The following is a 27,105-nucleotide window of genomic DNA, read 5'->3' on the forward strand; positions in this document are numbered from 1 at the left end:
AAGTACTTCACGGGTCAGTTCCTCTACATGTAGTCGTCTTTGCACGAAACTTACGGGCCCTAATTTCGTATGCATTCATGTGCATTATTGCAAACCCTTTGGGTAATTTCCGCGAAACCTCTAGCGAGAGTCCATTCGTCGCTCGAAAGAGGCTAGCGTAAGTTCCCCCTTACAGTAAGGCGCCAGAGGGTCCCCATCCATTCATTAGGGGCGAATCTGTGCGGTCATGTGAGGTCCCGCGGTCAGCCGTGTCAGCATATAGTAGCCTTAGAAGTTTCCATAGGATTACCCGTTACTATTTTTGATGTGATAAATGAATCAGTTCGTGTTTTCAAGTCGCCATGATACGTGTCTAATCCTAAATTATATAAAGAAAATGAGACGATGCGTTAATATATACTCATGAATCGACATACTAATTACCCTAAAACATCGAAACGATTTGAACTAAAGACGACTTAGTCATCTCATATGAATGAACATGTGCGACCCGCCTTGTCCCTTTCGGTATCCCGACGAAGGCACGTGTTCAGGAAATGCGTTATGACGTAAGCACGTATTAGTATGAATCGGTTCGGTGTTAAGGATAATTACATTTCGATACAAAAGGCTATATTAACAATAGCCGTTATTCACATTCTTTAAATAAATTGGGATAAAACGAGATCAAGACGAAACGAAAACGAAGAACATTTCTGTCCTGAACGACCCTGTCATAACGTGAAAAGTTTCGCACAAGTAGCCCGTCCCTTCCGAATGAAAGACGAGCTTTTACGTTATGCCTCGTGTCGTTCTTAAGAGAAATGGATGTGTCCGTACAGATGACTAAGAAAATAAAGAAGAGAAAAATGAACTAAACGACCAAAATCATTCCGAATCTACGATATATATCAATACCGAGAGTAGTTAAAGAAAATAAACCAATGTCATTAAAATACGTGCCTTGGACGAGTGTATACCCCGTTTAAAATCTCGAAGCCGAATTAAGCCAAACCATATAATTGCGCCATATGGACGAGACTGCGGGTTTTGACTAACGACTCGATCATTTCGACCGTTACCAAAACTGCAAGAAATATGGCTCGATGTACGTGTTTGCTTAAATCGTGCCTAAAGGAAAGAGAACGGTGATGTCCTCGCTTTGAATAAGCATGCGATTCAACGAAACGTTGATTTTCTATAACCACACTAAGATGATATATCCCGTGGATTGGGAAGAACAACGAACTGTTGCTAGCCGAAAGGTTACCGTGCGCTCAAAATAAGACTCGCCGTCTTTTTCACGTAGCTAAAATGAGCAAACGGATCCTCGACGCTAAGAACAAACGCGTTACGCGATGAGTCCGTTCCATAAAATAAAATCCAAAAGTGATTCCATCACTAAATAAACATGTGGTTACGTCTCTCGATAGATCCAAAAGATCCCGTTGTAATCCAAAATCGAGACATGAACCCACGCGAACAAAAGGGAACGAGTCATCGACAATAACGAACGATTGAACTAGAAGAATAACTCGAACCACGTCTAAAAACTGAGATGCGCTCAAAGGGAGTCAAAACCCGAATTAATGCGTCTCGCAAAAGGACAAAAGACGAGTTATTCTGAAAGGACAATCCAACTTGGTCAATTTCTTAGTCACCAAATGTGGATACGTCAAAACGAACTGTGTTGTCTGAAGAATGATTTAATTTCCCACAATAATCGACGGCATCACGCGTCCCCTGGACCGCAATGTGAGCCAAAAACCAAAATCCTAGAAAAGAGACCTGGACCGACGAGTGTGTGGAGGAATAAGGGTGGAAGAGAGATGTTGTGATACATGTAAATAGAACTAACGTTTGTTCTTCTTATCTTATAATCATAAATAAATAAACGCACACACCACGAATCATGCATATAAAAATCATGCATACATACTAATGGATACCGTTCGCGCAGACATCATCATTAAGTGGTTGTGGTTTCGCGAGAGTAATCGGCTTGTCAGACAGTTTGATCAGCTACGAGTAGACAGTTCGGAATCAGTAGTTGTGGCTTCTGAATCATCTTCGTCTGGGTATACTCAGTCTTCCGTCAGTATGTCTGCGATCGACGAGAAAGTGGCTGAATTGGAGAATTCTGTGAACAATATCAATGATCAGCTGGCCGCGATCTTGGCCCAGCTAGCTGAGTTAGCACTGAAGGACAACAAGAGTGGTAGTAAGCGTGCTGAGAATGAGGTGAACGATGGCCCTCGCTTTGGGAACGAGGAGGATTATCAGGATTATATCCGAAAACAGTTAGAGAAAGAGAAAGCTAAGGAAGAGGAGTGGAAGCAACACATCACACAGGAAGTGCAGGACTTGCGCGGAGGAAGTTCCGGAAATCAGGACTTCTATAACTTGAAGAATTGTTTGTCGGCAACAGCTTTGCCTCTGAAATTTCGTCTCCCCGACATGAAAAAGTTCGATGGAACCGGAGATCCCACCGCTCACATGAATCAGTATGTTGCTGTGATGAAGCACACGATCCTGACTGAGGATCAAGTCCTGGGGCTGTTTAACACTTACCGAGAGGGGGCTGCCCTCACATGGTTTCATGCGTTACCAATGGTGACAAAGAGGGATTGGAAAGAATTAGCGAAGTCATTCATCGCTCAGTATAGCTTTAACACCATGCTGGAGGTCACTTTGAAGGAGTTAGAGAGCACTAAGCAGCAGGCTGGGGAATCCTTTTCCGATTTTGTGAAAAGATGGAGGGCTAAGGCCGTAGTGATGAAACAAAAGCCGCTCGAGCAGGATCAGATCCGAATGGTGGTTGGCAAAACGTTGCCGTATATCAAGAATGAGTTGCGGTATATGCCGTTTACGGATTTCAATCAGATGTATAGTTGTTCCTTGACTGTCGAAGGTGATGGGGAGCCGAAGAAAGCTTATACCAAGTGGACAAAGTCTGGATATAGTGCCGGAGGGCCTAGCGCGAGTACGGAATCCGCAGCAGTGAAAGTGGTTGATCTTAATGCTATTGAAAAGAGGCGGTTCGTCAAGTTCGATCAGACCTATGCTAAAGTTTTCGAGCGTCTGCAGAAAAAGGGATTGTTGAAAGCCCTTACCGCGTATAACAAAGCTCAACCTACTCCGCAGATTCAGGCTAGAGGGTACTGTGAGTTCCACAGCAGTTATGGACATACGATTGAGAATTACGAGAGGCTGAAACACGAAATCCAAGATTTGATTGAGGAGAAGAAGATAGCTGATCCTTCGTCAGCAAACCCTTCCGTTAGGCACAATCCATTGCCTAATCATAGGGTGAGCGTGATCGGAGTTGGTTTGATAGAAACTGTAGTAATGGAATCCTTTGAGGAAGATGTAGAGGAATTGTTGGACTCCATCGAAAAGAGCAATGTGGGAAAAGGTCCGTATGTGCCCTTCTTGGGTGAGGAACGAGAGGATGAACCGATGGAAGAAGGGTCAGATGGTGGAGCACCGTATGATGAGGATAGTGCTGAAGAGACCGGAGAAGGGTCGTCTCGGACTATTGTGCCAGATTTGAGTTTGTTTAGTGGAGGAAGAGATCCCGAGGTGTACTTGCGTGAATATATGCACAACATGTTTATTGAATCCTTCGGAGTAGATGAGATTGCTCAGTGGTTTCATCATTCGCTGGTAGGCGAGCCTTTGGAATGGTTCCACTCATTACCCGACTCTTGCAAGCATGATTGGGATCAATTATCAGATTTATTCTTAGAAAAGTACCAAAGAGCCGAGGACAGGGCCGCAGAGCGCTTCGTAATGCAGATTGGACCTATCAAACGTCCGCTACCGAGGGTTAGCAAGTATAATGGCAATAAGGATCCTATGGAACACCTTCATTTTTACTTGTCGGCTATGGCACCCTTGGGTTTTAAAGAAGAAGAGATCACTAGCTTGTTTTGTAATTCGTTGATGGGTGAACCGTTAATGTGGTACATGTCGCTGCCGATGTATGTTAAGACCGATTGGGCAGCAATGACGAAAAGATTTATCAAGGAGTATACAGTATGGATGCTGGCAGAGCAAACCCCTGACTCCCCGTCTTACCAAACACCTGATGCGGTGTTAGCAATGCCTAGGTATGGTGGATACCAGGATCCTGTGGAGCATACGAGGATATTTCGCAATCATATGTATGACGCCGGATTTCCGCAGTGTGAGTTGCATGAACATTTTCCGGAAACCTTGATGGGTGAAGCCTTATTGTGGCATCAGGGTCTATTAGAGGAGGAGATGGGTCATTGGATACCGCTCCAAAATGCCTTTGTGGCGAGATATGAAATGTACATTCCATGGACGGGATCCCTGGATGATCTGGACAGGATTAGGCAATTCCCCGAGGAACATTTTGTGGATTATGCTAGAAGTTGGAGGCACCGTTATGAGCAGTGTAATGAGACAATGAGCGATAAGGTGCAGCTTATATGCATACAATGAGGTGCTATTCCGTTGGCCGCAAGGAGGATGAGTCGGGTGTCCCTCTGTGACTATGATGAGTTGATAGGTTGGGCTTTGTACGGATCGGCGAATCCCTTTTTCCTGAATCCGAGTGTTCCTCACGTCATGGATTTAATGGTCATGGACATTTGGGAGAGTTCCTCGGACGAGGAGGATGCCAATCGAAGGGTTCCTATTAACATTTGGGACGAATCGGATGATGAGCCGGAAATTGCGGTAATGACGAGATCAGGTCGTGTGGCCGAGGGAAAGGCACCAATGGTAGAGACTGAGATTGGAGAAGGGTCGACTCCTAAGCCCGATGACCAAGTTCTTGAGCAGTTGAAGAAGACGCAAGCTAAGTCTACGGTCTGGGAAGTTTTATGCCATTCTAAGTACCATCGTGAGAACCTGATGAAGGAGTTGCAGAATTTGGTTATTTCCACCGATACTGAGCCGGCAGCGCTAGTAGGGGCAATTATGGCCTGAAAGAAGACTGAGATCACATTTACTGACGAGGATCTCCCAGAAGAGGGGAAGGCTCATAATAAGCCATTATATATCCGAGCGGAAATTAACGGGAAGAAGACTAGCTGTGTGATGGTCGATGATGGATCGGCCATTAATGTTTGTCCGTTGAAACTCTTGTCGAAGTTGGGAGAGGAGAGAGGAGACCTAACAGCCTCTGAAACTATGATTAGAGCATATGACGACAGCCGTAGGCACATTGAAGGAGTCTTTAAGGCCAAGTTGAAAGTGGGGCCGCACGAGGAAGAAACTGAGTTCACGGTGTTGGATATCCCGGTAACTTTTGCTGTGCTATTGGGACGCCCTTGTTTCCATAAGTTAGGAGGTGTCCCCTCCACGCTCCATCAGATGATCAAGTTCCCCTTCGGGGAGGAGATAGTAACAATCAGAGCTGAGAAATTGAGCTCGGTGGCAGTATTGGGAATTGAGCCTCAACTTTTCTCCGGATTCCAAGTCTCTGGGATTTATGAGTCCAGCATGACCACCGATGTGGTAAAGATGATAAAGGGAGGTTTCATCCCAGGAATGGGTTTAGGAGCACACCATCAGGGGTTGCCAGAATTTCCGGATTTTAAGAGTCAGAAAACCCGGAGAGGTTTGGGATATGAGCAGGGGAGTCCGTCCAATGCGAGTGCTGAAGGAAAAGTAGGCTTGAGGAAGTATTTTGTGAGCGAGGGGCATGGGAAGGCATATTCAGGAACCCCCGAGGCATGGACTAGCACGGAAGGGAAGATTCTGCCAGGGTTCGAAATCTTCAATGATGTTGCCGACTGGGGCAAAGGAAAGGCGAGCTGCTTTGTCGAGGAGATCATGATGCTGGATTTAAATGCCGAGGAGCAGGTCATCACCATCGAAGTGACTGTGGGAGCGGGAGATGAGCCTAGTACCTCCAAAATTCACGAGAAGTCCGAAGGCCCTAATGATGAAAATTGTATTACTGCTTTGTTTGAGTCAGATGATGTAATCACCCATGCTATCAATGAAATGAATTCTGATTTTGCTTACTTGTTTGATGTCGATCATGATCATTCCATGCATTCTCATTCATATAACAGGCCTGCATTTGAAATCAATACAATAGAAATGTCAACTTTCAATCTTGGTACGGATGAAAATCCTAAACTTATACAAATTGCTCAAGCATTAACTATTGAAGAGAGAAAAGAATTTGAGAGAATAATTAAAAAATACGAAATTGTATTCGCTTGGACATACGAAGACATGCCTGGAATTGATCAATCAATCATAACCCACCGCATTCCAACTTACCCCAAAGCGAAGCCTGTAAAGCAGAAGCTCCGACGTATGAGACCAGAATGGGCAGATAAGATCAGAGAGGAGGTGAAGAAACAGTTAGAAGCAGGATTCATCGAAGTAATCGACTATCCCCCTTGGGTCGCAAATGTGGTGCCCATCGCAAAGAAGGACGGCAAAGTGAGAATGTGCGTTGATTACAGAGATCTTAACAAGGCATGCCCCAAAGATGAGTTCGCATTACCTCATATCGACGTATTGATCGACAGCGCAGCGTCAAGTGTATTACACACGAATGTGGACGGTTTCATGGGCTACATGCAAGTTCAGATGGCCGAAAAGCACAAAGCGAAAACCTCGTTCACAACTGAGTGGGGGACATACTGTTACAGGGTAATGCCGTTTGGTTTGAAAAACGCCGGGGCAACTTACCAGAGAATGGCCACAGCACTGTTCCATGATATGATACACAAGGAGGTAGAAGTCTACGTGGATGACATGATGGTCAAATCAGAGACAAGAGAAGGGCATTTTGCCGCGCTCGAGAAGTTTTTGGCCCGAATCGCAGAATTCAAGCTAAGGCTAAACCCGAAGAAGTGCTTTTTCGGCGTTTCGTCGGGGAAAATCTTAGGCTATGTAATCGGAAATAAGGGAATCGAGGTGGATCCTGATAAAGTGAAGGCCATACAGGAGATGCCGGCACCGAGAAATGAGAAGGAAGTGAGAGGGTTCCTGGGGCAGGTTCAGTATATCAGTCGGTTCATAGCAAGACTCACCGCAATCTGCGAGCCAATCTTTAAGTTGCTAAGGAAAGACCAACCCGCTGTTTGGAATGATAAGTGTCAGCAAGCTTTGGAGAGCGTCCGGAGCTATTTGTCTAATCCACCAGTGCTGAGACCGCCTAAACTAGGAAAGCCGCTTCTCCTCTATGTAGCGATTGAGGAGCGATCTATTGGGGCAATGTTGGCTCAAGAGGGAGACACCGGTGTGGAGCACGCGGTGTATTATTTGAGTAAGAAGTTCCTGGAGTACGAGCTCAAGTACAACATGATCGAAAAGACATGTGTGGCAGTAGTATGGTTGACAAAGAAACTGCGACACTATTTCCAATCGTATAAAGTGATCATTATTTCTCGGATGGACCCCGTGAAGTATCTATACCGAACTCCATCCTTGACGGGGAAGTTAGCCAGATGGTTGTTACTTTTGTCCGAGTTTGACATTGAATATGTGACGAAGAAGTTTATCAAAGGGAGGGCCGTGGCAGAATTTCTGGCCAACCAGCCCCTGAATGCAGAGGAAGAAGAGATAAGTTATGATTTCCCCGATGAGCACTTGAATGCAATCGAAGTTATACTGTGGAAAATGTTCTTCGACGGAGCAGTTAATTCGAATGGAGCCGGAGTAGGAGTACTACTTACCTCACCGGAAGGAGAAAGGATCCCGATGGCCAAGAAGTTATCCTTCCCTCTCACCAATAATATGGATGAGTATGAAGCGTGCATTTATGGCTTAGAGTCATTAGCGGCACTGGGAGCGTCATATGTCGAAATCTGGGGGGACTCAAAGTTAATCATTGAACAGGCACAAGGAAACTGGGAGGTAAGAGAAGAGAGACTACGTCCATATCTAGAGCAGCTAGAAGGGTTGGCACAAAGATTCAAGGAATGTCGTTTCTATCATATTCCTCGAGCACAAAACCAGGCGGCGGATGCCTTGGCTACTTTGGTGTCAGTTTGGGACAACCCCCGGAACCTTGCTTCGAAGCCGTTGGTATTGAGAAGATCTCACAAACCATGTTACGAGGACGTAATGCTGTTAGGGACAGATGAAAAACCATGGTATTTCGATATCGTGAACTTCATGAAAGATGGGACATATCCGACAGAGTCAGAACCTAGGGAGCAAGCTGTGATTAGAAGGCTAGCTCGTCAGTTCGTCATCCACAACGACTTGCTTTACAAAAGGCACGTTGATGGATTACAACTCAGATGCTGGGATGCGGGAGAAGCCCGCGAGGCAATGGAATCAGTACATTCGGGAATTTGTGGAGCCCATATGGGAGGAGCAGTACTAGCTAAGAAAATTATCAGACAAGGCTTCTATTGGCTCACCATGGAAAGAGATTGTAACGAGTATGCAAAGAAATGTCACGATTGTCAAATCCACGGCGATTGCAGTCATCTTCCGGCCATGGAACTACATGTGCTAGCACCTATTTGGCCATTCGCTGCCTGGGGCATTGACATCATCAGCGAAGTAAGGCCTAATGCTTCAAATGGACATAAGTTTATTGCAGTCGCCATCGATTATTTCACCAAATGGGTAGAAGCAGAGTCGTTTAGCAAACTGGGATCCAAGCAGATGAGAAAGTTCATTGAAAAACACTTGATCACCAGGTTCGGAGTGCCTCATCACATGATCACGGATAACGGAGTCCAGTTTCAGGGGGAAGTAAGGAATCTTTTCTGAGAATATGGCATTGAACATCACAGGTCTTCTCCGTACCGTCCACAGGCTAATGGGGCAGTAGAAGCAGCTAATAAGAACCTTAAAAGGATTCTCGTAAAGACGGTGGAATCACATCGGAACTGGCATGAGCACCTCCCACTCGCGTTGTGGGCTTATCGCACGACAATCAGAACCTCGACTGGGGCAACGCCATTCTCCTTGGTATACGGAACAGAAGCAGTCCTGCCGATTGAGATCGAAAAGCGATCGTTGAGAATCACAGTGGAGGCAGAAATTCCCGAGGCGGAATGGGCGAAGAAGCGATGTGAGCAGTTGGCTCTAGTTGACGAAAAAAGGATGGAAGCGCTTTACCATGTACAGTTATATCAAAGAAGGATGGCTCGGGCTTTCAATAAAAAAGTCAAGACCAGCCCTATCAAAGAAGGAGATTTGGTGCTGAAACAGATCCGTGTGACGCACACCGATCCGAGGGGGAAGTTCAGGCCTAACTGGGAAGGACCATTCGTCGTAAAGAAGATACTAAGCAAAGGAGCGGTGAAGTTAACCATAATGGACGGCATGGAATTCTCCGAACCTACCAACCTGGATAGGCTTAAGAAATACTTTTCGTAAAAAAAAAAGAAAAATAAAGAAAAATTCCCGATGGGTTGAAAACCCGCAAAGGGCGACCTATGCAACAATAAGGGAAATCCCAATGGGTGAAAACCCGAAAGGGCACTCATTTAAAAATTCCGGGATAGTAAAAGGGGAGGAGAAAAATCGCCGGGATCCGAAAACCGAAAGGCGGGTCCTGGTAACAATAGTTATAACTTGAGCGATTACAAAAACAATGTATAAGAGACTAAGTATTTCTGTTGGTTGTAAATAAATAAAGGCATGAATATATTTGACGAGAATGATTGGAATCATTATAATCTACCGAATGCATGGTAATATGAATCACGGGTTATACATTTCCTATCCTACTTTTCACAAAAAGCCTACCTACTATCCACCCCACTCCCTATACATCAGCTATACATCAGAGAAACCCTAATAAAAGCTACAAAGCAACAATGAAAGCTACAAAGCAATAACGAAAGCTACAAAGCAATATATAACGAGCCTAATACGGAGGAAAGTCCCAATAGTTCTCAAAATCTCTCAGGTGTGATGCCCGCTCCGCAGATAGTGCCTCCTCGACAGCACGCGCTCTCTCATCAGAAACTCGCGCTCTCTCATCAGAAACTCGTGCTCTCTCATCAGCAGCTCGTGCTCTCTCCTCTGCAGCAAGGCGTCTGATCGACTCATCACGCGCCCTCTCCTCGACGGCAAGGCGACCCTCAGTCTCCCGTCGCATCATCCCCGACCAGTGGTCGTTCCTCTCTTGATACACATGACCAACTCGGGCATTAGCTTCCCGTACTAGCTCGCTCTGTCTCCGCTCGTGGGCATGCAGATCACTCTACAGAAAAAGAAAAAAAAACAGATAAAAGGCAGCATAGGCAAAAACATAAATCATACATACATGCATACATTTCACTACACTAAAGTACAGTAATGATACATACTAGGTGATCGGTGCAGCGCAAGCTGAGGCGGTCTCGGAGATAACCAGACAGCCCCACGTAATCCGTACAAGTCTCTCTCGTGGTCAGAGAAGCGTCCGAGGGATCAAACGGGACCCTCGAGGAGAAGATAGGAGGGGCCGCCTCAAATCCCGCGTAAGGTGCCCCGGACTCGTCATAGCAGATCGTAGCATAATCTCTCCCATAGTCTGGTATAGGCACGCCTAGGGAAGACCTCTCCGTTCGGGCAGCGCTGGAGGACTCGCCAACGTAGTAGGGCTGCTCGCACACTGGCGTCTGAGCCCGAGTGCCGTCGAAGAAATCAGATAAGTGGGCACTCCTCCAGGATCCCTCCTGCAAACAAAACACACCATAAAACCTCTGAACATCTCATGAATAAAAGGGGTAAAATAAAAAGGGAATGGAATCACTTACCGGGACCTCCTCCTGACCAAAGACTGCCGCGACAGCCTCCCTCGAAAATACATCCGCCACCGGATCCACCTCCATCGCCGCCGCCGGGGCATCCCTCGCGCTCAGCAAAGTAGACAAGTAAGGCTCACGGCCCCCGGCGTGAATCCACACCGCTCTACCAACATACCGGCGGGTCAGGTCCTGACGAATGACCGATAGTGGCAGGGTCCGCACCGCGAACATAGAGACGGGGATCTCGCCCGGCGTCCAGTGAGCGTCCCTAACTCCAGTGATGCCTCGATCCCCTAAATACCACGCCCGCACGCAGGGGCCGGTGAGCACACACTGCTGCTCCTGGATCATCGATACATATGTATAACCAGGGCCGAAGTCGAGGTCGTCCCATCGGAACTTAATCTAAAAAATGCACAAAGAGAAAGTCAGAAAGACTCAAACAAAAAACCAAGCATGATTAGGCAAAATCTACCTGTGTGAGGGTCAGCGAGTCGATCCGATCCAGAAGCCGCGACACTGTCCGACTCCTCTCGGCGCTCAAGTCAAAATCCCTCCACTGAGTCATGAAAGGCGGCCTCAGTACTCTCGGTCGAGATCGAGACCGGCTGGGTAGGATGTGTCTCTCATACGCCCACACCTGCGGTAAAAATGAGGACTAGGGGTGTGAAAAATGTGAAGAAGATAAGACGGATAAGTCAAGAAGGCGTCACGTACCAGCAAAGCAAAGGTATAACCACCGAAGTCCTTGCGCTTTCGGTAGGTCAGATCCAAAAACTTGTAAAGAAAGGCTAAGCCTGCCCCCGTCCAATCGTAGGAAGCCGCTGCATCCAAATCGCTGAGCGCCTGAATGAGGCCCGCATGTACCTTCCCGCCCTTCGTGCGGAAAATCGTCTCACTCAGAGCATATACCAAGAAGCTACGAACCGCCAAGTCGGTATCGTCAGTCTCACAAAAATCTCGTCTACTCAAGAGGCTCGCGGTGGAAACAAACTTCGCCGGAGTAGACTTGGCGCATAGACGAACTCCCGGTCCAATCAAGGCAGTAAGCCTAGCAGGGTCGACCCGCGGTCGCATCATACCAAAATGGAAAGGGACGGGAGTGTTGCTCCCTCGTAATCCGATCAATAGCGAAAAATCTCGAGGCGAGATAGTCATCTCCCCAAAGGAAAGGTGGAAGGTGTGGGTCGAATCAACCCACTGCTCACACAAGGCCCGTAGGCCAAAAGGATCGCATACCCCGTTGGTGCGGGGCAGCGCTGCAATAAAGGGCTCGAAGCCCAACTCACGCACACGGGCTCTCGCCGCGGCGCCTAGCCTATCATACCACGAATGAACCTCGGCGGTGGTCCCCGAAATCTCAATGAACTAAAAAGGAACAAGATAAGGAAATTAAATACAGCTCCTAAAGCATGCAATTGATAAGAACGCGTTAAGACTAGGTATTCTTTCATTTTCTAACCTAGAGACATCCGGTCAGTTAGGACCAATTTTTTGTAAAAATCTCTCTTGTAGGGTCATTCACGTAAGGTTTAGTCAATTCTTTGATCCACCATCGTCTGCGGTGACGAGGAGCATAGATCAGGCTTTACTATTCACGTGCATTAGTTAAGTTTTTACTATTCACGTTTTCACTATTCACGTACACTATTCACGTTTTTACTATTCATGTGCACTATTCACATTTGTACTATTCACGTGCATTAGCTAAGTTTTTACTATTCACATTTTCACTATTCACGTGCATTAGCTAAGTTTTTACTATTCACGTTTTTACTATTCACGTGCATTAGCTAAGTTTTTACTATTCACGTTTTTACTATCCACGTGCACTATTCGCGTTTTCACTATTCACGTGCGCTATTCACGTTTCTTACTATTCACGTGCATTAGCTAAGTCTTTACTATTCACGTTTTTACTGTTCATTTGCACTATTCACGTTTTCACTATTCACGTCGTTTTTACTGTTAGCATGCACAAATTCGTAGTGTCACTATTCACATGCATATAGCGCGCATTCTTACAAAGATAAACAGGTGTTACTTGTAAATAAAGGAATTTAACGTTTTCTAGCTAAAGTCCTCTAAGACAGTCTAAGGGTTAGCATGCAAATCATGTTCGTATAGGAATGCTAAAGCCTAGAATTTGAATCGAATAAAAGTGAGAAATTACTTACCTCGTTGCAGCGTGTCCTGCTCAAATGCGTCATAGGGTCGTGAAAGGTATCCACTCTATCCAGGTTTACGTAAACCTCGTCCATGCCTCTAGTGCCATCCCATTCATCTAAATCCATCCCGAGAATAATCCAAATTGAAGTCTAGTGAGAGAAAGAGGGAAGAGAAGGTGTGGGGTTGAAATGAAACCCCACCACCTTATATAGGAAAAGGGAATGGCATTCCCGTAAATAGTGAAAAAGTACGATTTGACATAAAGGTAAAAAGTAAATAATTAATTACTAGGTGCATAGACCTCCGATTTGCAGTCCGTTTCCGCCTGCATTTCTCTCAGACAGCAACCAATACTGTCAAGATATGAACTCCAGACAACAGCCAATTTTTACAGAACAGTGACGCCAGTCAAAGTACAGACGACAGTCAACAGAAAAACAATCGTTAGTCTATATCATTCCAGACCAAAACACGTTCCCATTAAACCTCCGAGACACTAGCTCTAGACAATGGTGTTTTAAAAGAATTCAGAATCGTTAGAAAGAACTTTGCTGCCCTTGAGCCATCTTATCTACGGTTCACGACCGAGGTAGCTTTTTAGCCATCTTACCTACGGTTCACGACCGAGGTAGCTTTTTAGCCATCTTACCTACGGTTCACGACCGAGGTAGCTCTTTAGCCATCTTACCTGCGGTTCACGACCGAGGTAGCTTTTTAGCCATCTTACCTACGGTTCACGACCGAGGTAGCTTTTTAGCCATCTTACCTACGGTTCACGACCGAGGTAGCTTTTTAGCCATCTTACCTACGGTTCACGACCGAGGTAGCTTTTTAGCCATCTTACCTACGGTTCACGACCGAGGTAGCTTTTTAGCCATCTTACCTACGGTTCACGACCGAGGTAGCTTTTTAGCCATCTTACCTACGGTTCGCGACCGAGGTAGCTTTTTAGCCATCTTACCTACGGTTCACGACCGAGGTAGCTTTTTAGCCATCTTACCTACGGTCCACGACCGAGGATGCTTTCGAGCCATTCTTACCCATAGTCAACGTACGCTAGATTCCGAGAGAAAAACATCCACCGACGGACGATTCAGAGGCGAGGATGGAAGGAATCAGAGAACGACACCAGAGCGCGCAGCGCGAAGGTCAGGTATGCTCCCTCCTACTCTTTACGTGTCTTTTACTTTTATATGTTTTACATTGCATGTGTTACGTTAGCAAAAAAACGTTTTCGAAACACACATATCACTGTCAAAATAGAAAAGTAGGGACAACTGTAGACACTGAGTCGGAGGACCTGTGACGAAAACCTGAAAACAAGATGGTTGAAGTGATTGATTCCGGAAGTTTTGAAAAACAAAAAATATATAAAGAATAATAAGCGAAGGAAAATTAGCGGCACGGCGCGGGTGCTTAGCGGCATCCGGCACGCGGACGACAATGGTCGAACGCCCGCTCGGCGGCGCGGGACGTGCGCTCGGCGTCCGTCGAACGCACCGCAAGTGGCACGCTCTCGACGTCCGAGCAATGCCCGGGTCCGGTGGCACGGGACGCGCTCTCGTGGGCCACTGAGCGCACGTGCCCGGTAGCGCGAAGCGCGCGTTCAGCGGCCGCGATGTGTGAGCGTCCGACGGCGCGGGACGCGCGCTCGGCGGTCGCAGGGTGCGCACGCCCGATGGGTCGAGGCACGCCCCGAGGGTCGTCGGGTGGGCGCCCAACCACGTCGGGCGAACGCCCGATGGAGGTTGGGCGCGGGCGCCCAACCTAGCGTTGGGCGATCGCCCAACGATTGTTGGGCGATCGCCCAACAAATGTTGGGCGGCCGCCCAACAAGGTTGGGCGGTAGCCCAACACTAGGTTGGGCGGCCGCCCAACCCCAATAGGCGACGCCCAATTTCTTTTGGGCGTCGCCCATTGGTCCGGGGACCCGTTTGCCTATAAAAGGCACGGATCCCCATGCAAAAAAAAAGGGGAGGAAAGGAGAGCTTCTCACACTAGAATATTTTTTCTAGAGAGAAGAAGTTGATTTTTTTAGGAGAAAACATTTTTTTTTCCTAAAAATTGAAAATCTCCAAATTCCCTAAGATCAATTTTTACTAAATTTTTTATAAAAAAACGGAAGCTCGCGGTTCGTGGAATCAATCGGCTTCGACTGTCAGATACCGAATTCAAGGTATTATCCGAGGACTAGACTCTTTATTTTATTTAATTTATTCTCTTCTCCTATTTATTTTTTTATATACTATAGTTTTTATTCATTTAGTCATTTATTTATTTTGTCACATTTTATTTAATTAGCGTATTTATTTAATTTTCGTTTCTTGTTGAATAAAATTCAGTTTTGTTTTAAAATAAAAAACCTCGTTTCGATATCCCAATACGAACCGTGATCCGATAAAAAAGGTAGTTCGGGTATCAAAAACGTTGTAATTATAACATTTTAATTTAAAAGAAATTTCCAGATAATGTTTTAAAATAAAAACGTCGTTTTAGGAACTTCCGTTTTCGACTATGATCCATTTTTGGTAGTTCGGAAATCCAAAATGATTGAATTAGATTTAATTTAAAGCTGTTGAATAAATCTGGAAACATTTAGGAGTGCTGCTGTAATTTACCAATTCTGTCACTAAATGCTGTTTACCAACGGATTTTCCGTCGGTAAATCTGCCAAAATGTAAAAAATGCCATTTCAGTCCCTTTTTCTTAACTTTTAAGCTTTTGATCCTTAATATATATATGTATAATTACGTAATATATGTTTTTTTAAATTATTTTAGAACTTTAGCATATATATTTATTTTAGAATATTTGTATATCATTTTTATTCTATTTTACAATATGAGTATAAGTATATATATATGTATTTCCTTTTTATTGATTTAGGCTATGTTTTGAATATTAGTTACTTGATATTTTGAGAAATAATGGATAAATATTAGTATGTGTCATTTTTGATATTTAAAACTATATTAGTTATGTATACATATATATAGTTTTGGGATATTTGGGTTATCTTGATTATTGAATGAAATTATTTTTGGGTAAATGTTATTTTCTTAGTTATAGGATTTGCTTACTATTTTCACATTTTCAAAGTATAGATATATTGTACCTATTATTTTTATATACATATAGTTCCTTTTGTATTAACTTTTATTTTCATATTCTATTATATATATATATATATATATATATATATGTTAGAATTGCTTTCTTTATTCTTTTGGGCTTAATCATGGGTCCATGTTTCAAGTGGACTTTGTTTGAGTATGGATGGTGGTTTAAATGGGTTTATTATGGTAATTATAATTAGTAAAGAGTCCATTAAATAAGTGGGGAAAATAAATCACAAAAAGAGAGTTTTCAATTGAATTATTTAAACTAATGAGTTTTTAGATTTCTAATGTAAATAAATAGAGTCATTCTTGTTAATATTCCAAATCGTTTCTCAAAACACCACGTTTTAAAACCTTAATCCGTTCCAAAGGTGGATTAAATGATCATTGTAATTAAAATCGTTTTCTTTGTGAATAATAGAGTTTTGAATCATTTTCTCAAAGAATTTGTACAAAATAAAATTGACTTGTATGTTTAAACCATGTTTTCTCATTAAAAGGTTTTTATCTCAAACGTTTTCAAATACTCGAGTCGTTCCAACGGCGATTCGGGTAAATTTCATCAAACGGGGTTTTAAAACGCATCTAAATCGTTCCAACGGCGATTAAGGTGCGAACCATGTAAATAAACTCGTTTTGGGGAAAATAAGTTAATGTAGAATGAACACACAACATCACATTTAATACGGGTGTAAATAAATCACTTCTTTCTTCCCCCTCTTTGTGTATGTATAAACATAAATGGGTGATTCTTTACTGATGTGGCTTTTCAATAATATATGCTCAAAACGGTTTCTAAAAAGAGAAAGAAAAGGGTTTCAAATGAATTTCAAACTTAAAGAAGTATACGATTAGTCCGTTATCGCCTAACATGCTGAGTAGGAGGCCGGTGGTTCATAACCGGGCGATGTCGGGGTGCCTAGTAGCCTTTCTTCGGAAAGGAGCTAGCCTTCTCGTCTCGTACCTAAGTTTCCCGAACCCACACCGGTCTCCCGCAAGGGATCGGTGTTCATTTTCCCATTCGTGGGTGGCGACTCTTCCATATCTCCGAGCTCCGGTCCTGCCGAGCAGCTTGATTCCACGATTGGTTGCTTTCGATGCCAATCACCACTTACGTCGCCATGAGGTTGTCCACCCCCCGGTCCGCCCGGGAGATTAGGCCGCGGCACCTCGTCTAACAGCGGGGCGTACCCCAATCTACACGGGGCGTAGATGCAATGATGAGCCCAATCATAAACGTCAGACTGCATTGTCTCCTAAGTCAACCATCGGTACGCGAGGCGTGTTTTAGGATACGCAAGGCGTAAATGATGTATTTCAAGCAATAAAACGCCAGGAGCTCAAACACGCGCGGCGTATATCACTATACGCGGGGCGTGGTCGAGACAACAAGACCCAGATTAAGTCCACATGCAATAAATTATTGGAGGAATGGGTCATTATGATCATGATTGCTCCATGCTTGTAGGAATGGGAAATATGAACAAAATCATGTTGCTCCATGCTTGTATCTTGTGGAATTATGATTTTGCCCCTAGCTTGATGTGTATAAATAAGAGTGACTAGCACTCATTTGACATACCTCTTTTGATATACAACTTTTTGTAAATTAAGCTCTTGTAATATAGTTTGAGATTTCATTTTATTTTAGCAAAACTCTATCCCCTTTTGGGCTTGTTCGTTGATCCCGGCATTCCGTCAAAGTTCCGTTCCTTCTCCGTTCACCAAGCTCGAAAGCTCTATCTCCAAGTCCTAAAAGATGGCCTTGAGTCCGGTTAGCTAGTTCCGAGGGTGAATTCTTCCCTTTTCACTTGCTAATTAGCTTGTACTCTTCCTATGTACTAGGCTTGGTTGTATTTCATATTTACATTCTCCATATTTATAATTTATGATTCATAATCTTCTTTTCTATATACGTGTTAATGTTTGTTACTTGTTTTGATACTCGTAATTGATTATTGTGTAGGAGAACGCGATTTCCGATGCCATTCGGGCTATCTTTAGGGATTCATATAGGTGTTGCCTTACCGGAAGTGACAAACCGGAAACCGTAGGAATTGACAAACCACGGAACTTACGGGCCCTAATTTCTGGTCCCAAGCATTAGACACGCCTTGACTAGGAACCACGTAGTCTAGTTCCTCTACATGTAGTCGTCTTTGCACGAGCAAACCATCAACCGTATAAACATTAGAAGTCATTATTTGTCATAGTTATAACTTATCGCATTCATATCACTCCATAGAGTTTCGTTATATAAATTCGCCTCACACGTAGTTAGAAGTAGTTTGTAGTTGTGTCTCACACCAACCTCAAAGTATTCACCGCTTAAATAACGTATAAAGCCGAGTCGTTTAATACTTGCAGTTATAAATCCTGTGGATTCGATACCCGGTCTTAACCGGATTATTACTTGATACGACGGGGTACACTTGCCCCTAAGTAGTGACGTCTAGTAGATACAAAGCACTTAGAAAGACCACATCCATAGTCATAGCGCAATCATCATAATATACATTTCGTCGTAGAAAACACTACTAGGTGACATGCATCAGCTTCCTGTCGTTGTCACTCTGGGCGTGCTCAGCGTTGTTGGCCAATAGGATTCTTGCATCTTTTGTCTTCGTCAGTCCTTGGCAGAATGTTTCGACATTTAAGGAAAAGTCCACGAGACAGCTTCCTGCGCCTTCTGAACTTTTCCCAAAGTAGAAATACTTTGTCTAGAAGTTGATCGTTGTCTGCCGCTGTCCAGACTGCATTGTCGTCCAACTCAGCAGCTTCCACTTGAAGCTTTTGCTTCGAAGGCTTCTCGATCCTTCTTCTGCTGAGTCGTCGTTTTACTTGATACGACTTCGTTTTGAACTCTCGGGCCGAATGGTCTTGATGTGTTGACTTGGGCTTGACTTCCACTTTAAGGGCCTTTGGGCTTTTTAATCTTAATGTCTTGTAAACAATTAAACTCAACATTGAACAAACACATTAGTGTAATAAATCAAAGCATTTAAATTTAATGTGTTAGAATATTTTTTATCATTACTTAAATAATTTTGTCAAATCAAAATCATGTGGAAAGGTGTTTCAACACTAAGCACCTACAAAAGCCCATTGTTAAAGGAAGACCCTTTTCCATCTGGGGATTGACATTGTTGGCCCATTTCCTCCTACCAAAAGACAAAGGAAATATGTTGTAGTAGCTGTGGACCACTTTACGAAGTGGGTTGAGGCCGAAGTTCTCTCTTCCATAAATGCAGAGCGAATGGTCGAGTTTGTCAGAGATAACATAGTCGGAAGATTCGGAGTTCCCCACACGATTATCACTGACAACGAGACACAGTTCAATTATGGAGAGTTCAGAACATTCTGTGAAAGCCAAGGCATTCAAAACAGGTTCGCCTCCGTTTACTACCCCCAATCCAACGGGATGACCGAGGTAACGAATCGAATGATTGCCAATGGCATAAAAAAGAGACTGGGTGAGCATAATAAAAAGTGGGCGGATCACCTCATGAATGTCCTATGGGCATACAGAACCACTCCTCGAACTGCAACTGGCGAATCACCATTCACCCTCACCTATAGTGTAGAAGCTGTGATCCCTATCGAGATCCAGGTCCCTAGCGATAGAGTCTTGTTTTACTGTGAAGACAGGAATGACCAAAGATTAAAGAAAATTCTGGACCAATTGGAAACAAAAGGGAGAAGGCGTATGTACAAATGGCCGCCTACAAACAGAGGATTGTAGCCTATCACGACAAACATGCCAAGCTCGTGGATCTGAGCCCAGGGGACCTAGTGCTCCGAAAGGTGGACAAAATTCAATCCTAGGAAGGCAAAGGAAAATTGGGAATCACTTGGACGGGGCCATACAAAATAGTCACCAAAATTGGACCTGCCACTTTCAAAATCCAAGATATGGAGGGGAACACTCTGCCACGGACGTGGAATATTCTGAACCTCCGCAAGTATTTCGCCAGAGAATAAAATGTAACCAAGGTCTTGAGTACTCTTTTTCCTTTAGTAAGTTTTTATCCCATGTGGTTTTTCTTATTAAAGGTTTTAACGAGGCTCACACATAAGACAAATTCGTTGTAATAAGGTGAATCGCCATTTAATAAAAGGAAATTTTCATCTTGCAAATTCTTTCTTTAAGTACTTTTCTTGCAGTAGTATAAATATTCCAGATTCAAAAATGGGGGAGGCAACAAAACGCATTCCCACAAATGGAATAAATGCTATCATGGCATGACTACTTTCTCCTCAAAAATAGGAGAACAATCTCAGCGGCGGGTCAATTCACCTCAAAGATAGGAAACAATTGATCACCGTCAGAGATAGAGTTAGAACATTTCTCAGACGTGAGATCTTTACACTCTCACACACTCTTTCCAAAAAAGAGTTCTAAGTCCTAGTGGCGGATCGATTCACCTCAAAGATAGGAAGCAAATCGATCGCCTAAGGCAGCTTAACTTCCTCTAAAGGAATAAAAGCTTCAAGCCTTCAAAAAGGCTCACACTCCGGGGTATGGCTGGCCACCTACCTCGAACCAACAAGATAAATCCTAAAACCTATAAAATTACTTGCTGAAAGATATAAAGCGTAAAGTAAAGATAAATGGTTACAAAAAAGGATTAAAATAAATTGTACGTAAATTACATTCAAACAAGAGTATCCTCCTTAGCATCTTTCTCAACAGATGCGCCTTCTATAGGAATCTCCTTCCCTACAATAATGGTTCCTTCTTGAGGAACCATACAATCTATTACATCACTACTCTTCTCGCCTGCCCCTTGAGATGATTCGCTGAGGTCCTCCGCTTCAAGATCCACCATAGGCTTGATCTCCTCAGCTGATCCGCTCAGCTTCTTCCGAATTTGATCGCGGATGAAATCCTTAGCGTTGGGGATCTTGCGATATTTTAGGCAATCTTCAACCTCGGGGACCAAGTACTCTGGGTCCACAAAATCAATTTCAGGGTAGGAAAGCTTAACGTAGGCCATGATCCATTCGTCGTAATAATAAGCACGTTCTTCCGCCAGGATCTCCGCGTTCAGCAAGGCATCCTCGTGATTCTTAGCATCCTTCTCCATCTCCTCCAACTTCTCCTTTAAATTGCAGATCTCTGCATCTTTGCTCTCGTTAAGAGCAATGGCGGAAGCGACATTTGTATTGGCAATGACGACCTCTTTCTCCAGCCTCTTGATAGTCGCCTTATCCGCCACCCCTTGCAGAAGATCTGCCTCCATGGCACGCATGTGCATATACGCCTGTTAAAACAAAAGATGATGTGAGATGCAAATCTCCTCGTAGAGATCACTCTTTCATCCAAAAATGTGAGATAAAGAAAGCTCACCGAAAGGAGATCCCTTTTTCCCATCTTGGCATGGGCTGACCCGGAGAACTTGTTCTGGCTCTCCTGCACTTTGCCAAGTTGACCAAGGGCCTCGTCCAGATCATTGATGACTGACTCATTCCTTAGACACCCTTTATGACCGTACTTGGCGAGCCAGTACCCGCCCACATCAGGCTTAACCACCTGTGCAAGAATTAAAAGACCAAAATTAGGATCCGTGATAAGAAAAGGAAAGACGGTAAAGCAAACATACCTGCTCTAGTTCCGTTAGCGGCTTCTCAGCTCTCATGGCATCCGCCAGTAACTTTCCTCCACCGGAAGCAACAGATCTCTTCTTCTTTTGCAGAGGGGGATCCGCAACGTCATCAGCAGGACGCTTCCCAGAGCTCTTATGGGGATCCGCCACTTGCGTATCTTTTTGGGCCTCTAGCTCCTTCTGTTTTCTACGCATCTCTACAAGGGCGCGACTTGCCTCAGACAAACCCCTGACAAGGGAACAACGAAATAATCAAAGTTCAAGGAAGAAACAAAATTAGCTTTATCTAGTTGGGTAAACTTCACGTAAGTAATTCTATCCTCTTCACGGCGGATCAAAGGAACATCATTCATCATGAATTCCAAAGCATCGGCGTACGTCCAAGCATCAGTCTTAATGCTTTTCATGAGATCCGCCACCTTCTCTTCGTTGTCCGTCAGTATACGTAGATCTCCAGCAATATGTAGAGGTTTGGCATTCCAAACCGACGGGAATCCTAGGGGTTCGCCTTCTTTCACTTTAAAAAAAAAGAATCTTTCGTCCCAGAGATGGACGTTCGACATCTTACCACAGAAGGGCGAGTAAGTTTTGAATTTGGCGAAGGTATAGAAAGACTCGGATTTACGCTTCGTAGGCTTGTGAAGAGACTGGAAGACTCGAGGATTACAGATTACCCCCAAGTTTGAAGCTAGATAACAATCTAAAGCCAAATCCAACCAGCCATTTGGATGCAGCTGGCAGACAGTGATCCCAAAATACTCCAGGATATCCGCTATCATCTTAGGAAGAGGAAGACGGAATCCTCTCTCTACATGGAAACTATACACAGACAGATATCCGACGGGCGGACAGGCGGGTCGCTGGTGGGCAGCCGCCAACTCAGTCTCGTAATCCTTGATCCACGGATGACGATTCGCCAAATCTGCTAGATCCGCGACGCTCATACGAGATGGGGTAGACTCTGCCCTATGAGCTTTTTTCCTAATCGGAATTGAAGAAGAAGCCTCCATTCCGGAAAATCTCCTAGAATATATCGCCGGAGCAATATGAGTCACGACGGCAGGAAAATTTTGAGTCCTAAACAAACGGGTTCGGCGATTCCTACTCTCCCTCACCGTATTACACAACTCGGTAAAATCACAGATAGGTGTACTTTTAGAAGAACTAAAACTCTTGGAAGAAGTAGTCCAGCTAATTTCGGAGGAAGTGGTGGTCAAATGAAAAAGTTCAGTAGTAGACCCAGAAGAAGAACTCATAAAAAACCCAGAAAACAAGACGAGAAGATTAACTTACATGAGAATCGGAAGCTTCGAAGATTCTTGATGCCGGAAAATGCTCTGAGGAAACTCGAACAAAATGAGAGGAGAATAGCAAGTAAATCAGAAAGAGAAGAGAGAGGTTGAAGAAGATATCACCTCCTACCTCGAGCAGCGCGCCTAGGACACATGTCGCTCGATGAATGGCCTGGAACAGAGTGATCATAAATGTGATTCATCATGGCGGCGTGCAAGGAAGTGCAAAAGCCCTAAAGGACTTTAGTGGAACTTTGGGGGGGCTTCTGATAACATCGAGATATTATCCAAGGGATCAAAGAGGATATTTGCCAAAACGGCCACGTATTAGGGCGGTCTGAGAAGCGATGGCGTATCAAGGAAGTCATCCGAATGATGTATCACCTGGACTCCGCCACGCGAGGTCCGTAGTCAAACCTATGGGAGACCCGCCATCATGCCTCGATCCGCCCGCCGAACGGTTGGGCCGGTTCCCAATAAAGGCAGTTAATGTTTCTTTAACGAGCTAACGGCCAAGCTTAAAGGAGATCCGTAACCACCATTAATGAGGCATTAATGGAGACTTTCTAGTTACTAGGAGTTACGACTTCATGACTATAAATAGCTTACATCCCAAGCTATTGAGGTACACACACTTTTTCAGTTTCAAACCCTATTCTGTCAATACAGTTTATTCTTTATTCCTATACTAACTTTGGCATCGGAGCTTCCCCCTGTCGAACCCAACGACGCCCCCCGCAGGGAAGGAATCCGATCAGAAGTTCATCGCGAGTTATCAATATTGTTTAGTTTTTAAAGGGTTAAATAATTGTATTTTAGACTTAAAAGATGTCCAATTAATTTTAATCTAAAAAAATGATGAAACATCTTTTTGATTTTGGATAAACAATTTATTGAACGTAATAATACGTACCGTATAATTACTAATGCAATATTATTTGTTTGTTATTGATTGAAATATATTTTAATTTTTTTTTCATATAAATTTGTTATTAAAGACCCTTGTCTGTTATTTCACTAGGTCCATAAATTGTTAGAACCGACTATGACTATCAAACGAGTGTATTTCCTCTTTTAAGTGATTCTATTGTAGTTCTGGATCATAATGATTTGAGGTTGCTTAGATTGCGGTTGATGATGATGTGGCGCAATCTGAACGGTCCCGGACCATTGCGGTCTAGAACCATAGTAGAATAGGAGGGGCTGTTCTCATGGGGGTCCATTTTGATCACCTACCGAAACCCTTTACCTCTCCTCCCTCTATTTTGTTTTGAATTCCCTGCCTATCTCAAAAATACCACACACACCACCTTTCTGTTTGGTAAAACAAGAAGGAATATATTCTTTTGGGTCCTTTATTACATTGATTCATTCTATTCTATCCTCCACCACAAATTATTTCATTCTTTTTCAAAAAAGAAAAAGGAAGAAAAGAACAAGTGGTGTGTTTGTAACATCTGAACAAGGTCAAAGGAAGGAGTAGTGCTGCTGTGCTGGCTTTTTATTCTCTCCCTTGTTGCTACTTTACTTTATCTTATAGTTGCATTGTTCTGTTCTGTGTTAGCTTCATTTTGAAGTTGTGAAAATAGAAATGGAGCGAGGTGTTATTGATGGTGTAATCAGTAGGTTGCTTGAAGTCAGAGGCAAACCAGGGAAGCTAGTCCAACTTTCTGAGCCTGAGATTAGGCAGCTTTGTGTCGTTTCCAGGGATATTTTTCTCAGGCAGCCTAATCTTTTGGAGCTTGAAGCCCCTATCAAAATCTGTGGTACAATATCATCAATATCTTTCAATTTTTGTTTCTCTATGATTTAATTATTAGTTCTCTAATGTATGATTATGGGTTTCCATAGCTAGCTCAATTAAAATTTGGCTTTATGTATCAGGGTAATAATTATTCAATTAGTATGGTTTTATTTCTATTTTTTTTTTTTTTCGAAATGATGGTTTTATTTCTATTAGAAAGTATGATAGATACTTTATATGTCGAGCTCTGTTATTTTGGACTGGATGATTATAGTTTTTTTTTTCTTAAATAGAGGTCAAATCACAGTTCAATAGTAACTAACCCGTGAACTAAATTATAATGAATTAAGGATTAAAATCACCTTTGTAATATTTTTTGAATTTCAAGTATCAACTCTATTTTTCAAGTTACTAAATTTTGACAAATTAATTTTAATACAATCCATTTTAATTTTTAAAATTTATAAAATTTGGATTAGTTTATAAAAAAAAATTAAATTTAAAGATCAAACTGATACCTAAAGTTCAATTAAGTCTAAATTAATAATGAGGGCCTAACTTTAGAAATAACAAAAAAAAAAAAAAAATTACATTTATTGATAGAGAATTTCCATTATAAGACGTAAAGATATCTTTTTGAGAATTGGTGATAAATTTGATTTTTGTCCATTGAGTATTGACCCAAGTATTTGGTTATGGTTCTGCCTGTTGGAAAACCAAACACTTTCCTTAAGCTCAAAACAGAAAACTTGTTTGTTAGATTACAGGAAATTGTCCCCTGTTATTTGTTATGACATTGAAGAACAAATCCACGAGATATTCTAATTTATAAAGCAGCCAAAAGCTAAGCTTATACAGTACATAAGTTCCTGTTTAAACTTATGAGCAGGAGATATACATGGGCAATATCCTGATCTTCTGAAGCTTTTCGAGTATGGCGGATTACCTCCTCGATCCAACTATCTATTCTTAGGCGATTACGTAGACCGTGGAAAGCAAAGCCTTGAAAGTATTTGTCTTCTTCTTGCTTACAAAATCAGATACCCAGAGAACTTTTTCCTATTAAGAGGAAACCATGAATGTGCATCCCTAAATAGAATCTATGGATTCTATGATGAATGCAAAAGAAGATTCAATGTGAGGCTGTGGAAGATGTTCACAGATTGTTTCAATTGCTTGCCTGTGGCTGCTCTTATTGATGATAAGATTCTGTGTATGCACGGTGGACTTTCACCTGATCTTCACAATTTGAATCAGATTAGGAATTTGCCACGACCAACTAGTGTTCCTGAATCTGGTTTGTTATGTGATCTTCTGTGGTCTGATCCTAGTAATGAGATTCAAGGTTGGGGTGCAAATGAAAGAGGTGTTTCTTATATTTTTGGTGCCGATAGGGTTTTTGACTTTTTGAGGAAGCATGATCTCGATTTAATTTGCCGAGCTCATCAGGTTTCTTTTTAAACTTGTAAACTCACATCACATGGCAAATAGATTTTCAGTTTGAAAAATCAAAATGTAAAATGCAGGTAGTGGAAGATGGGTATGAGTTTTTCGCAAATAGGCAACTAGTAACCATATTTTCAGCTCCAAATTATTGTGGGGAATTTGACAATGCTGGTGCCATCATGAGCGTCGATGAAAATTTATTATGTTCTTTTAGAATATTGACACCAGCTGATAAGAAACCTAGGTTTGCTTTTACCAGTATAGCTTCTGCTAGGGCCACCAATTCTACTAAAATAAAGGTAACTTTTCTCAATTTTATTCTTTTTTTTTTTAATTCAAATACTAATAGGAAATTACAAAGTATCAAATATATAATCATATTTCAACTCACTTCTTATGGACATTGTTAAGGGGTGGTTGGTTCTCCGTCCACCACCTTCATCTCATTTGTAGGATGCTGATTACATCATAATAAGGTATATATATATATATATATATATTTTTTTTTATCGATTAAGCTTTGTAACAAAGTTGTGCATGTTGGTTTTCAGTCACTTCTGAAAGTATAGTTAAGGGATGCAATCCAGTCCTGATGGAATTTGAGGGAGACGGAGCCAATTGCTTGCATTGAAATACTGTTGATCCGAATTAAGGAAGATTGTACATGTTCTGCTAAAATATTATATCTTCTCTGGATTTTTATGAGGCTGTAATTTCTCTTATTTGCTCACTACTTTTATACTCTAATAAATAATCTCATTATTCGGTCCTTTGCCTTTGGACAAACTCATAATCGATCCTTGCTTATTGTGCAACGAATCTCTAGTTGTCTTTTTTTTTTTTTTTTTTCTTATTAAGTGGAATAAACCACATTTATTAATATTGGGATTGTTTTATATTTATGTCTGTGATTGTGAAATATTTGTGGAGGCCTAGTTTTGAAATCAATACCTAACTTTATATGGCTAGATTCAAGGTCTAGTACAATTTTGAGTCATGGAGGAAGAGTATAATTGCTGGAAAAAAAATCTCTTACCATACTGCTTCTATTTA

At 42.8% G+C, this 27,105-nt stretch overlaps 1 protein-coding gene across 2 annotated transcripts; it reads left to right on the plus strand.

Annotated features, from left to right (window-relative positions):
• Positions 1-24,284: 24,284 nt before the first annotated feature.
• Positions 24,285-26,867, plus strand: LOC136218682 (serine/threonine-protein phosphatase PP1 isozyme 3-like). Of its 2 annotated transcripts, XM_066005732.1 has the most exons (5): positions 24,285-24,628; positions 25,496-26,055; positions 26,133-26,351; positions 26,464-26,528; positions 26,604-26,867. In XM_066005732.1, exons 1-4 carry the CDS (start codon positions 24,454-24,456, stop codon positions 26,503-26,505), a joined length of 996 nt encoding a protein of 331 aa, XP_065861804.1. In that variant the 5' UTR covers positions 24,285-24,453; the 3' UTR covers positions 26,506-26,528; positions 26,604-26,867. The 2 variants fall into 2 exon arrangements, with proteins under 2 accessions (XP_065861804.1, XP_065861805.1); XM_066005733.1 differs by lacking the exon at positions 26,464-26,528 and having other exon boundaries at positions 24,288-24,628; positions 26,604-26,865.
• Positions 26,868-27,105: the final 238 nt, after the last annotated feature.

The sequence above is a fragment of the Euphorbia lathyris genome, chromosome 2 (assembly GCF_963576675.1).
Source record: "Euphorbia lathyris chromosome 2, ddEupLath1.1, whole genome shotgun sequence".
NCBI classification, from domain to species: Eukaryota; Viridiplantae; Streptophyta; class Magnoliopsida; order Malpighiales; family Euphorbiaceae; genus Euphorbia; species Euphorbia lathyris.

What these genes read in the sequence shown, in the direction of transcription:
- LOC136218682 (XM_066005732.1), top strand. Translation starts at nt 24,454, where the DNA reads ATGGAGCGAGGTGTTATTGATGGTGTAATCAGTAGGTTGCTTGAAGTC. An exon ending in AGCCCCTATCAAAATCTGTG is followed by an intron (nt 24,629 to 25,495) that starts GTACAATATCAT and finishes ACTTATGAGCAG; the next exon opens with GAGATATACATGGGCAATAT. An exon ending in CCAATTCTACTAAAATAAAG is followed by an intron (nt 26,352 to 26,463) that starts GTAACTTTTCTC and finishes GACATTGTTAAG; the next exon opens with GGGTGGTTGGTTCTCCGTCC.